The 14562-nt window shown below is 31.6% G+C and overlaps 3 protein-coding genes across 4 annotated transcripts in view; 1 reads left to right on the forward strand and 2 right to left on the reverse strand.

Annotated features, from left to right (window-relative positions):
* The window catches only part of LOC102597189 (uncharacterized), a 7240-nt gene extending 2940 nt beyond the window's left edge, over nucleotides 1-4300 (forward strand). For both annotated transcript variants that reach the window (XM_006364843.2, XM_015304184.1), the window contains exons 4-10: nucleotides 204-319; nucleotides 726-807; nucleotides 2614-2673; nucleotides 2761-2868; nucleotides 3147-3192; nucleotides 3612-3873; nucleotides 3954-4300. In XM_006364843.2, coding sequence (XP_006364905.1) covers nucleotides 204-319; nucleotides 726-807; nucleotides 2614-2673; nucleotides 2761-2868; nucleotides 3147-3192; nucleotides 3612-3820 — 621 coding nt within the window. In that variant the 3' untranslated portion in view covers nucleotides 3821-3873; nucleotides 3954-4300. The remainder of the gene's footprint in view (nucleotides 1-203; nucleotides 320-725; nucleotides 808-2613; nucleotides 2674-2760; nucleotides 2869-3146; nucleotides 3193-3611; nucleotides 3874-3953) is intronic.
* A 282-nt stretch (nucleotides 4301-4582) lies between these two features.
* Nucleotides 4583-7577, reverse strand: LOC102597519 ((-)-germacrene D synthase-like). Its single transcript, XM_006364844.2, has 7 exons — nucleotides 7440-7577; nucleotides 7092-7359; nucleotides 6061-6436; nucleotides 5730-5948; nucleotides 5514-5652; nucleotides 5115-5363; nucleotides 4583-5011 (listed from the first exon to the last, which is right to left on the reverse strand). Exons 1-7 carry the CDS (start codon nucleotides 7554-7556, stop codon nucleotides 4715-4717), a joined length of 1665 nt encoding a protein of 554 aa, XP_006364906.1. The 5' UTR covers nucleotides 7557-7577; the 3' UTR covers nucleotides 4583-4714.
* A 4447-nt stretch (nucleotides 7578-12024) lies between these two features.
* LOC102598139 (early nodulin-93-like) lies at nucleotides 12025-13067 on the reverse strand. The gene is made up of 3 exons (XM_006364846.2): nucleotides 12972-13067; nucleotides 12777-12838; nucleotides 12025-12268 (listed from the first exon to the last, which is right to left on the reverse strand). Exons 1-3 carry the CDS (start codon nucleotides 13036-13038, stop codon nucleotides 12113-12115), a joined length of 285 nt encoding a protein of 94 aa, XP_006364908.1. The 5' UTR covers nucleotides 13039-13067; the 3' UTR covers nucleotides 12025-12112.
* Nucleotides 13068-14562: the final 1495 nt, after the last annotated feature.

Raw genomic sequence — 14562 nt, forward strand, 5'->3', positions numbered from 1 at the left:
TAACGGCAGGGGCATTTTTGATCCCAAAATGTAACGAAGGGTATAAGTGGTCCATTTCGCATAGTTCAGGGGCAATTTTGACCCTTTTCCGCTTTTATAATAATACTTAGGCATGTATTTCTTGGTAGAGTTTATCCATTAATATTCTTTTTTGTTGATTTTGAACTTATCAAATATTTTTTCCATTGGTTCTTATGTGTTAGACAGCAAAGGAGAATTTTGAGTTGGCCCTAGAAGCAGACAACTCAAATACGCATGCAAGATATTGGCTTTCAAAACTTCATCTCAAGTACCATGTCCCTGGGGCATGCAAAGCTGTGTAAGTTTTTGTCTATTTGGTCTGAAGATTGGGCATCTGCAAAGTGTAGGCATTTATTATTGTTCATATGCTATTATTGCATTCTTCTAAGCAAGTTTAAATAGGTCTTCATGCTCCACTTAATTAGTTTCAAGCTTTTTCTGTTTATATTCTTGAACTTATCATGTGTATGATTAAGGTTCTAAAAAGTTCCCTAATTGATTAGCCAATCACTACTTACATGATATATGATATCTAACTTCTTGATTTCCTTATGAGATGAGGGAGTTAATTATTTGACTTGAGTGATACCTTCAGTTCTTTTTCATGGAGTAATTAAAGGAAATTGAGGAATACGTTCAGCACTTCTTCATAAATCACACTGTTAAAACTTACAGCTAATATTTCTTCCTATTTTTAATGACAGAGGAGCTGCTTTATTGGTCGAAGCTGCAGAAATGGGTGATCCAGAAGCTCAATTTGAATTAGGTTGCCGTTTAAGAGTCGAGGTATGATTTCCTTTATCCGAACATATCAATTTTGTCAAGAAGAATTGCTAATCCTATACCACCTATGAGTTTGTACGGTGTTAAGACTCTTCTTGCTTAAGTGGCAGACCATCTTAACACCTAGGCAAACTTGTTTGAGTTTAGAACTCAAAAGTTGACTAACATCACCTTGATATGTGACACAAGCCTAGTATGTAGGATCTTCCTTTTCTTGGTATGACTTGTGAACTCTTCTAGTGACATGAACACAAAAATGAATATATTTTTTAAATCAAATGGGTGTTTCTGTGAATTTCTTCTTATCCACACATTGCTCCCCGTTCATTACTGCAATTCAAAGCACAGGCCTATGAGTATATCCACTAATTGTGGTCTAATTTGGAGCTAGTCTGCATGTCTCTGTCACTACTCTCACGTTTGCGAGGAGAGAACTTGTACAGAACGCACAATAATTTGACAACCAGCTATAGCATGCTAGATCCATTCAGAGATTGCTGAAATTTTGATTGTAAGCCTAAGTCATGCATGAGTTCTGATGGGCATAAATTGTACAACAACAACAGACCCATCGTAATCCCACGAGTAGGGTAGTGGGCTTAAATTGTGATTCCAAGAATTGAGACTAAAACTAACTTTGAAGTTTAAGGTACGGAGAAGTTCTGCTGATTTGATTTGATGTGTAGGGGCATTGCTAATCTCAGAGAAAACAAGAAAACAGTTCTAGTACATCTGAAGTGGTTGTTGGTTTGATTAAAGGAAAAATCATATGCCAAACAGACTGGGCAACCACCCTTGACAAATTCCCTTTTCTCTCTGTTGGTGTCATTTTCATACTGGGCGGACCTACATTTTGTGTAAAAACACTCTTATTTATAAACAAGGACAAGACAAAGCTACAACATGGTTCTCTTCTCTATTGTTTTCAGCATAGCTTCCTCGCTACTGTATTTGTTTTACACACTTGTCTTTCGATATTATTTACTTGAGCCGTAGGTTTATCAGAAACAACCTCTCTACCTTCACAATGTAGGGGTAAGGTGCGTACATGCCACCCTCCCCAGATCCAATTTGTGGGATTACACTGGGTATGTTGTTGGGCACTGATGTATTGTAAAGTGAAGTAGATGAACATGGAAATGAAGAAGTTAGTGAATGAGGGGAAAGTACAAGAATTCTTGAGGAACTGACTGTAAGTGTGCCTGGGAAAGGATATCATCTTTCATAATCATTCACCAAAACTCAGCAATTTTGCATACTCTCTGTTTTAAATGTGGAAAGACGATGTTATGTTACCAGTTTTAAAAAAAAATATGGAAAGACGATGTCCGAACCATTGGACAAAAGGGATCAAATAGACATGTCTCACTTTTGTGCCATTCCTTCGATGTTGAATAATATTATTGATGCTAACCACCATACTCCTTTTGACTGCTTTGTACTGACTCAGCTTCACTGACACCTTCTCAATGTGTTTTTATAATGTTTATCGATTTCACTTTGGTTGAGCAATATAATCACATATCTGAAGCCTTTTCAAGTACTCTATCCTAGTAGTGGGTTTGTGTCAAACAAGTCTGTGTTATGTATTATGTCAGCTCGGTCATTTACAAGCTTTCCTTCTTTGATAGGTTAATATGTTGGGTGTTTCTAGGATATTTTTTTTTCTCCATCATGTCCATCAGGAGATTATTAGTTTAGGAGTGCAGAATCGACTACCTTATTGAGTTCCCCCCTGTTCTATTTTTCTGCCTTAAAGACATTCTTTAAAGATTTTGACTGTTTTTATAAATTGGATGGTCTTCACAGAACGAGTATGTGCAATCAGATCAGCAAGCATTTTACTACTTGGAGAAAGCTGTTGACCAGGTGTGTATTTTATTAGTGACGTTGAAGTTATTCTTGGTTGCATGAATGTTCTAAATTTCTTGGGAAAATTGTTCTTCTTTTTTTCAGTTGCATCCAGGTGCACTTTACCTCTTAGGTGCGGTGTATCTTACTGGGGATTGCGTGAAAAAGGATGTTGGCTCTGCTTTGTGGTGTTTCCATAGAGCATCTCAGAAGGTACAGGGCATTTTTACTGCGTGTTGAATGCAACTAATCAGTACATACGGATCGAACTATGTATTATATGCTGTAGTGAAAGATGTTTCATAGTAAACTTAAAAGGAAAACTGGATTTTTCAACTTACTGCATTTGTACATTTTGGGAAGCATATCGCGTTAACAAACTGTGATTGGTTTGTAATTTGGCTCCACCTCGTAGAAAATTACATTACTAGCAAATAAGTCAAGAGCCTATCTACAATTATCCCCATTTAATTTTCTTTGCTTGAATGTAGGGTCATTCTGGAGCAGCTATAGCGTATGGATCCCTTTTACTCACAGGTAGTTTGTCCCCCCTTGTTATCTTTTTTTGAGAAAGGTAACTGTTTGCATATATCATCAGCACAGAAGCAGTGCCGGAAGCCATATTTACAGTAAAAAAGGACAAGTGTGTCCTTGCTCTTCTTACAAGGATTCTATAACATCTAACAGTGAAACTATCCCCTCTTGTTATAAACTTAGCTGGGTGCGACTTCCATCTTATTGTTCTCTATCGGAAACAACCTCTCTACCCGCACAAGGTAAGGTCTGCGTTCACACTACCCTCCCTAAACCCCCACCAGTGGAATCCCACTGGGTATGTTGTTGTTAGTGTTGTTAACTTAATAGGATTCCTGCTTAAGTTTACATAATGCAATACACTTGATTGGAATACGTTACGAGCATTTTTCCGATTCTCAGTTTCATGTGGCATCATTCAGGTGTGGAACTTCCAGAATCAATAACGAAATTTTACGTGAAGAGGGGGTCATCAAGCAGAATATCAAGGAGGAACGGAGTTGATGCTGAGCTTAATCCGATTGAGCTGGCCAGAGAACAATTTGAAATTGCTGCAAAAGCAGGATCGGACCTTGGATTTAGATGGTTACAAAGAATTGAGGAGGAAGTGAAACGTCTGCAGTCTTCCTAATCCTAGCTCACGAATATCTGAGACAGAGTCGATTGATTAACGTACCTACAAGGGTAAGTTCATAGCACTAAGACATCTGATGTATATCTTAGTGCATATCTGATGTAAGACATCTCTTGTTCTTTCATTTTAGATTGAGATTGATTTCTGGGAATGAGTGACAAATTCGATGACGAGTCAATGGTTGCAGCTGCTAAGATATCTTGGGAATGATGTGGATCAGAGTTAAGAGCAAGCTGATTTTCCTTTGTTTGTAATTTGTATGTCCTTCATTAGTAAAAAGAAGTTGAAACTTTGGAGGCAGCTTTTTGGTTAATGAAGAGGGAGGGATCTGTTAGAATTTGTTATGAGTATAGTCTTATCTGGTAGGAATGTTTTTTTTGCTCAACACCTTTGGCCTTTTTCCTTATTCTTAATGTAATATTTGTGGCTCAATCATGGCATGCTGAAAAAGTGAATAAGAGAAGATTGTTTGTTTCTCTTAAATTTTCTTGGGCTTCTAATTCTGTTCATCTTGTGAAGTTGGCTATTGCCTTTGGAATTGATCTGTTTCCTTCCATGTGTTTTCCCAGTGAACTAGTTCGGTGGCAAATGAGTGAAAAAAACATGTTTTATAATATAAATTTCCTATTAATTTGTGGTGAGAAAAACCTCTATTTCTAGTAGTGATAGGGACGGTAAATGATGCCTTGCAAGTATTGATGTGTTTGTGAATGAAGAATGAATATATTTATAAGCATTCCAAGATATAATGAAATTGTCATTCTATTTAGTTTCAATGGGAATTACCATATAATTACCTGTCTATTATTCTGAAATTTAACATTGAAATATTTATTTACTATACTACTAATACAAGTAACTAAACAACCCTTAATTGAAGCTCATATCAGTCTATATAATAGGATCAACTAGTATCTCAGAGATGGTGTCTTTCAAGTTATTTTTGGAGAAAGTATAAGCATCTTCATCTTTATATATGAACTCAGATACTCTTGTAAGATTAATTATAGGCATGAGCAGAACTCTTGGTATAATAGCCACATCCACTTTGAAGTATTCTTCATTCAAATCCTTCCAATAATTTTCTATTATTTTTCTTATTTTTGTGTGTGCTTCTTCCTTTGTAACACCATATTCTTTCATATAACATTCAACACCAGAAGCTGCATCTCCTCTTTTTTGCTCTTCCTAATCATATAAACATACAAAATTAATCAAATAAACATCTATGATCGTGTCAAGTCAAATAACATCACATAAATTGAGATAGAGGAAGTATATATAAATATACCTCATGTGATAAAAGATCATTGAGTAATCTTGCAATGATACAAGATGCAACAAGCATGGGAGGTTCAGTTGTTAGCCAATCAAATGCATCTTTAGTTGCTATCTCCCCCATGCCTAACCAAGAATTAGTTGCTAGCAATAGGTAACCACTTGTTGGAATTCCATTCTTCATATATTGTTCCATTCTTGGTACTCTCTTCCCATAATACCATTTTGCCTCTTGAAAGTAAGCCTTCACCACCTTTTTCATCTGAAAAAAATAATAATAAGTGAAACTTGCTATAGTAAAATTCTCCAAAAAATATATAAAAAAGTTAAAATGAGATAAGCTTAAATAGAACAATGTAGATAATGAAAATTCATTTAAGTATATATTATTTGCTACTTTATTTATAAGTACCTCATTTATGGAATAGTTGACTAGAAATGACTTGTTTTCATTTGCCAACTCTTTCTCAATTTCATTGTAAACATCTAAAAGATATTGGTAAATAATCTTCATATATGATGGTAACTCTTCTGAAGCATTAATATTCCACCTACATATATATATATATATACAAAATAATAATAAAAATATTGTAAGATATCAATACACAAAAATAAGTATTACTACCTCTCAATTGCCTTAGTGAATAGAGTAAGTTCATCTAGTGTCCCATAAATATCATATGTGTCATCAATAATAGAAAGGAGGAATGAAACTTTTGTTAATATTTTCCTTGTAACACTTGTTTGAGGCTCAAAGTGGACACCTAAACTCCAAAAGTAAGTCTCTACCAATCTGTCTCTTACATAAGGTGATGTGTTCGCTATTTCCAATTCTTTCCACCACCTACAAAAAAAAATTGTGTTTTTTTTTTAGTTGGAACATAATATAAAGGTTAATTAAGATGTGTGTGTGTATATATATATATATATATATATATATGTGAATGACTAGTTACCTTGTGATATCAAATAGCTCTTTTTCATGCAATGTTTGCAAGATGTTGAAGTCTAATTTGGCAAAGTTTAGTAAGACTTGATTGTGATTTTGATTTTGTTGGTAAAATGATATGTATTTTCTTGTTTCTACCCTCACAATGCCATCTTTAATTGGAAACTTGAGGGCATTAGTGATTTGTTGTGCAAGTTGGGAGTTGATCAATTTAGGCAAAATTAGTTTCAATTGAGTAATGGTGAAATTTAGTGCTTCATCAAGAATTTGTTCTTCATGTACTCTGAATTGTGCTGCCTCATATAAGCTCAACATTCCTTGCACATTCTTAACCAATTCTTCCTTGAAATTTCCTTGGTGAGTAGTGAACTTCTTAAATGCATCTACTTCAAATTATATATATATATTATTATTATGTTCAAGGAAAAAAGGTCCTAATTAGTGGTCGTTTTCAGGTGTTTGGTTAGTAAGAAGAAAATATATATTATCCCAAAAGCATTTAGATATAATATTAGCAAATACTATGATACCAGACCTGAATCCCCACCCTTTAGCAAGGATGCAAACTTCGAGTGTGCGTCACGATCAGGTCTTAGGTCAAGGTAGGAGTTAGGTCCTGAGTTGGATCCCGGGTCTAGATAAGGGGTCAGGAGTCAAATCTTGGGTTGGGATCGTGGGTTAGGAGTCAGGCACAGACCAAGCTCAAGAGTTGATGTCAGGCCCTGGTCAGGGTTGAAAGTCGAGTCCCAAGACTCGACTCCCTACTCGTGACATCAACCCGATATCATGAACTTCCCACTACCAAACTTGACTCGAGACCCTAGATTTGACCTCAATCTGGAACTCAACTCTCGATCCTGACCTCAATCTGTAACCCAAATCCTGGCCCCGACCTTGACCCAAGAGTCGAGTCCAATCTTGAGTTGAGATCGGGTGGCATGTCATGAGTCCAAGTTGAATCTTGGGTCTCAAGGCGAGGTCGGATGGTGAGGTTGAAAGAAAAAAATGATTTTTTTTCTAAATTTGAATGATACTTACCACATGAGACATAATGACCTTGTTGCCTAAGTAATCGAAAGCATAGAGCAATAGCATGAAGATCACCAATCCAATGTTCTTCATAATGAGTGTACATGTAATTCAATGATTCATCAATCTCACTTTCAAAATGATAAGCTAAACCAAGACATTGAATTGTGTTGATTAGTTCAAGTTTTTCCAAAGAATTTGAAGGAGCCATCACTAACATTTTTCTCACTTCTTCTTTTAGGTCTTCGTGTTCCTTCTCTTCCCCTTCATTTTCTCCCTATTTGGGAATTAATACATTAGTCATCATATGAACTTGTTTTGTATATATATATTGATGATATAAAAATATTTATTTACCGAAAGATCAGCATAGGCAAGAAAATGGTCACCCCATATAGTAGGATGATGACTACCAGAGCGACGTGTAATTATAACCTCATGATCCGCTACAACAGTTTGTGTGCACAACTCCATTAGTCAGGGTTAACCAGTGGCAAAGCTACATGGATCGAAGGGTGACCAGTTAAACATTTTTCATCGAGAGATATTGTACTTTGTATAAAGAAAAGTGTTAAATCTTTTTAATACATATAAAACTCTTTTTTATATATACGTATTAAATCTTAAACACCCTTAACGAAATTTCTATATTTGTCAACGGAATGATCAACATGATGCAACCCTAGCTCAAAGTTCCATCAACTCTTTTTTAGATGATCTACAAATAGGAATGACAACGGGATGGGGCATATAGTACATATCATTAATTCACACATCATGAGTTTATAATTACACCAAAACCATAGAGGCAAAAGTTTCATTAACATATAGCTTATTACTTATTTTAGTTTAGGATTGTCTCCACTACTACTAATTAATTAGGATTATTATACCCTATATATTTTTCTCTAATATATAGGAATTTTGTACAAACTCAATACTAATTACTACTGGTAACTTTTTAAGAAGAAAAATTAATAGTAGTTCACTTATTAAGCTACTTCTCTGAAAAATTAAACTGTTACATGAAATGATCTCGATAAGAAAAATAAAATAAAATATATATACATAGGGCATACCTTTTAATAATATTGTCTCTACTGCCAAGTTGCAAATTAAAGTTTTCTTCAACTTACCAATTATACACCGAGCATGATGACTCCATTCCTATTTATAATGCCTTAGAGGTTTTGTAAAGTTGCCAGATGGCTTTACAAAATAACAACATTGTGGGCACTATTAGAAATAAAGGATTTCTCATCGTGAATTATTAAGAAATTTATGCTATAAAACACGATTTTTCTATTTATTTCTTATTGAATCAGTTCACTGGAAAAATGCACGGCGGAAAATAGATTCACAGTGAAATAGTGGGAAGTTTCCTAATTTTTCCATATGAAACAATTACTATTTTTTTTTCATTTTACTCTGATTCAATTAAAATATGAAAAAATTACCTCAGACATCTATTTAAGGGTTAATATTACAACCTTAACATCTACTTTTTTTTATTACTTACTACTTATAAAGTTTTAATTGCAAATATTAACAGATCAATTTTAATTTATAAATTAATTAGTTACATTTTAATTAATTTATAATATATAATGTTATTATAGTTAATAGGTGAGAAATAAAATTAATGAGAGAATCAGTTGGTAATTATCTATTACACCTTTCAACGAATTTTCTTAACTTATCACACGCCACCCTCATCCCCACTCCCACATACTCACGTTTCTATTTCCACCCACGATTTCTCCCTCTTTCACCTTCTTCATTGTTCTGCTTCTTCATTCAAACAAAAATCTTGCAAATCTGGTACACACTCCAAAAATCAAAAAGTTCGGTTCACAACAAACATGCCGAAGAATCAAAAAATTTATCATACACCTAAAAAGATTTCGAGATTTGTAAAGGATGTATCTAATGTTGAAATAGAGCCTCCAAATTTTAATATTTTAACTCAAACTCCGCCGTCCAAAATGAATGCAACTCGACGAAGAAGAGTGTAACCCCTTCCAAGAAAAAACAAAACCCAGCGAATGAGAAGAAACAAGAATCAAATAAACTATTCACTCCTCCAAATCGAAAGGGGCAAAAAAAGAAAAGGAAAATGGTGCTAAATAGTATACCAATTGTATACAAGTTTTTTGCCGATATCTATGCCAATTTCATACCAAGAGTGAATATAACAACGTCATATCATTATTATGTAAATATTATTTAATGGGAATTAACAGTATACCAATATCTTATCATTATTATGTATAATTCTATACCAATTTCATGTCAAATTTAAATACTGATTGTTACCTGATTCAAACCAAAAGAATATCAATTTCAATCCAATTGTAAATAGTAATTGTGTTTTGTTATATAAATAGTATATCAATTGCATACAAGTTTTCTGTCAATATCTATACTAATTTCATACCAAGAGTACTGAACACTGGTTCACACAAGATTCATACCAAGAAGGGTATCAAATTCAAACAAGTTAATTGTAACCATTCTTTAATTATAAACTGACAATATATCAATTTCATTGCGATTATATGCAAAATTTCTATATCAAACTCATGTCAAAAGTAAACACTTTTTATATAAAAAGTATACCAAGCTTATATTTAAGCAAACAATATAAAATGAAAAAGAATACGAAGCAAAAAAAAATTCAAGAGAGAAGACGGTGATGACTATTGTTTTGAGATGAGAGAGAGAGACGAATATTGAGTTAAAAAAATATGTTTTGGAAGACAATTAACAGGTGAGAGAAAAGGTCAATAACTGTTTTGAGCTTTTTTCGTTTATGACTCTCCTTATTTTACGCTTATTTTTAATTTGTTTGTTGATTTATATTCCATTTTATAACTTTTTTTTATTTAACAAAATGTTACATCCTGTAATTGTTTAATATTTAAACTTGAAAGATCAAGAATAATGACATAACTAATAATAATTCATCTTATATATGTCAATTATAAAACTTTCTCTTGAAATATCTATGAAAATAACCACTAAATAATTTATAGTGAAAAATTTAGCGGAAAAATAGGTAGTTCTTTTTTTAGTAAACAAAGAAAATATATATTTATATCATATGCATTATTATATCAGAAGTGATTGCATTATTGCTAGTACTAGATAGTGGTACTAGTTTTGTAGCAGACACATTAGCTATTATTTTACTTGAGGGCATTTTCTGCCTAACAAAAAAAGTTCCATTCTTGTCTTGCCTCAAAAATAAACATTTTTGGGCTATAATTTTAATTGCAATAAGCTAAGTTAGGTAATTATATATTTCTAAAATTGTTCTTTTTAAAAAAAAAAAGCATTTAATAGAAGTACCCCTATAGTACTACATTCTCAACCCATTTAATTTAATAAATGGTCCCCTTACACTGTATATTCAACTCATTTAATTTAAACAGGTGGCCAAGTGGAGAGAGTCAATTTAGTGGTTAATTAGTTAAGAATTTTTAAGAATTACTATGGTTTAGACTTATTTACCAGATATAGCTATGATTTATTTAATTATAATTTGTAGTTAGATATTAAAAGAAGGAGAGTAACGAGCGAGATTGGGGGAGGAAGAAGAGAGGCCAGCGAGAGAGGGGATAGAAAGGCAAGAGACGAGAGCAGGGGCGACTTAACGTAATTGGGGGCCTAAAGTTAAATTTCAATTTGAGGCCTAAAATTTAAACAAACTTTGTATACGTATTTATTCAAAAAAAAATTAGATGAAAATTATTAGTATTTATTATTGTTTCAGTTATTAGTTTTAGGTAAGATTTTATATCAACTCAACATTGAAAAACATCCTTTCAGTGAGGTAATTATTATAATTTATATGAATTGCTAACATAATTCTATAAGTAATAAGTTGACAAATATTAAATAAAGATAAGAGTTAGAACCATGGAATCTGATTCAAAAAGTTGATGACTTGGTATATCCCATTTTAATATGCTTAAATGGTCAAAAGTCATAGAAAGTATATAATAAGACTTTAGCCACATCTTAACCCGAATGAGATTATCAAGAAAGTCGTGGGCCTCGTACGTAGTACCCGCATACGACAACTCTGTGGAGCTTTCCGGGTATGCATTAACTATACATTTTGATACACTTAAAAGTTAAAAATAGATTATCTATACATGAGTTATACATTGACTATATTTTATGATACATTTAAAAGGCTGAATATAAATTAACTATAAATGTATATATATGGAAAAAATTGAATATCATGAAAAAAAGGATCTAGCCAAAAAAAGAAAGTCTTCAAGACGTAAGATATATATATATATTGGGGACCTTATTTTTTTCGCCTTACATTTTTATTTTAAAAGAAGATTAGGTATATCAAATTATTTCCACTGTCATAATTAGTTTGGCAGAACTACTTCGAATTCTAATTTATGAAGAAAAAAAACAGATACTTAATGTAAATTGAGAACATAATTTACTACTCGATTTTATAAATATATAAAATTTTGTGGAAAGTCATAAATACGACTTCGAGGGGATCTTTATATCTTTCAAGAGTCACTATATCAGAAATGTATAGCCACCTCATGTAATTAGTCAAAAAGATATTATAAAAATTTATAGCATTAGTAGATATCTTTTAATTATTACCATAAAAATATTTAGTGACAATTGAGATTATGTCATAATTGCATCTAAAGTTGTTAAAAGTGTCATTTATGTAATTGCCGCAAAATCTTTAATTTATTGTGGTGATACACCCAAAAGTTGAATGAATTTTGAGATAATTATTGTTAGTAGAAGTGACTCTTATGTTACAAAAAAAAATAAAATCAGTAACTTCCTTAGATAAAAATTGTTAATCAAATGACTATGTGAGAAATCAACATGGGAAAAACCAACTTCCATTATCTTTCACAACAATATATGTTGATGATGTTCGTAATACATAAACAAAATTACATTAATAATGTTGATATTAGATATACTCTAAATTAATACTTAAAATAGTTGATTAATTCAATTGTGACCCTTAATTAGTTTTGTTTGAAGGAGTTTTGCCTTGCTATTTTGAGAATAGTCTTATCAGCTACAACAAAATATGCCATCCCAGCAGCTGTTGAGATAATGAGAGCTTTAGCTGTTGGATTCAGATAGGTTTTTGCCCATGGTGACATCTTCCCAAAAGCATACTGCACATTAATTCATTTCAAATATTACAAAATTTGATACGACGACAAAAATATTTTCTGAAAAATGTTTTTTCTCTAATGATTAGTAAATATTTATATGTTTTACGGGATAGAGGTAAAATCTGTATATATTTTATCCACGTCAGACTTCACTTATGAAATACACTAAATTTGGACGGAAATCATTTCAAATATTAGAAGTTAAAGAATATTTAGTACGACGAAATAAATTGTATGGAAAATATTTTTCTTAGTAGTTAGTACACATCTACAACCTCTCTACCTCTCACACGGATAGGGGTAAAAAAAATCTGTATACACTCTTGATCTCTTTTCTTCAGACTCTATCTGTGGGAATACACTGGTTTTGGACAGAAATTATTTTTTGATAATATCTCAACTCTTAATTATATCTCACTTTTTAACTAATGTATGTATACCCCATGGTACAAACACCCCCCCCCCCCAAAATTGAAATGTATATGTATATAGTTAGTATAAATCTTACAATTGGAATGGCAGTAGCAACAGATGCAACAACAGCTGCTTTTGCTCCTGCAACAACTCCTTCTGCATATATACAATCATAAAAATTAAAACTAAAAAATAAAATTAAAAAATTCACCAAATTTATCAATTTAATAGGAAAATCAAGATGAGTTTTTTTTTGTGAATTACAAGGTTAAAGAAAGATGAATTGTACCATGAGAATATTGCTTAGCCAAGGCTAATTTTTGGTCCACTGCATCTAAACTCACATTCTTCACCATTTTCAATATTTGTAAAACAATAAGCTTTTGTAAAAATTGATGAATTTGTGAGTGAATTAAGTAAGAATGTTAATTTATAGGCATTTTATTTTTGAGTTTAGACAAAAGTGTTTGATGGTTTTGGCTAAATTTCCAATGTACAAAAGTCACTTGTTTTTGCTTCACACTTTTTTTGTGTTTAGTGGTATTTTTTTCAGTTACATTACTATATAAAATAATTAGTATTAGTACATTATACCCTCAGGTTTTTATTGTTGTCAGTACATGAATTTGAGTTCCTAAGTTTGGAGGGTGCAATGTGCACATAACTCTAGTATAGTATGAGAGTGAGGAAATTTGTGTTTTTGGATTTATGGTCAAAAGAAAATATCATTTGTATGTCTAATAGTAATTAAGACAAATAAATTGAAATTAAAATAATAATAAATAATTAGAAAGCCAAAACAATGGGTAAAGGACGGTATCTAAGCTACCTATTTGATCATAAATTTTGAAGTTGAAATTGAAAAATTTGAATTTTTGAAAGTGTGGTTTTTTAAAACTTGAAGTTGTGTTTGGACATATATTTTACTTTAATTTTGTGAATGAAAGTAAATTTCTTTCAAAAACTGCTCTGAACAATTTCTGGAAACTTGAAAATCATATTTTCAAAATTTGATTAAATTTTATGGTCAAACAAATATTTGAAAATAAATTTTCAAAATTTATGATCAAAACACTAGCTAAATATCTTAGAAAGAATATATTTAATAATGTTTAATTAAAAAGTGAAAATAGTTTTTTAGAAAAACATGTGTAAAATATTAATAGCACGATAACCTAACTTCTATGATATCAAAGATTACTCACTACTCTTGTCATCTCATATTAGTTGTTCATTTTTTTACACGTCCTTTAAGAAAATATAAAGTTTATAAATAATAAGAATAAATTTTACTTATATACCCCTTAAGAATATTTTCTGAAACTCTACAAACTTATTTACGCTTTAAAAAAAATTAATTATTAAGGGATAAATGAAAAAAAATCTGATTTTGTTAATTGATAGGTTAATTGAGACAACTAATTTTAATAATGTGAACAACTTAAATAGAATAGGAGTACAATTTATTATGATTTTTATTGGTAATAATAATATGGCTCATGAGCAAAGCTATTTGAATTATTATTTTTTGCTTGTATGAGTTTTCTTGAGTACATCTATATCAAGATTGGTTACTAATTCGAATTTAATACAAATTTATCTTAAGATGATTTGACAAATTAAATATATGTACATGATAATTTGCCTATTTCTAGGTAAATCAAAATAAAATAATAAATAATAAGTAAATATAAAAAAAATATTTTAAATTAGATCTCGCGTCTATTTTGCATGAAAGGGAGGGGAAATTATATATGTACGTGATAGTCATGTAGATTTGTTCTCATAATTAGATCCTTCTTAATAAAACGTGACATAGTGTATAGTCAAATTCTGATCGCTTTTACGTGAAAATAAATAAATAAGGTTAATGATTGATG

This window comes from Solanum tuberosum, unplaced genomic scaffold (assembly GCF_000226075.1).
Source record: "Solanum tuberosum cultivar DM 1-3 516 R44 unplaced genomic scaffold, SolTub_3.0 scf00511, whole genome shotgun sequence".
Lineage (NCBI taxonomy): Eukaryota > Viridiplantae > Streptophyta > Magnoliopsida > Solanales > Solanaceae > Solanum > Solanum tuberosum.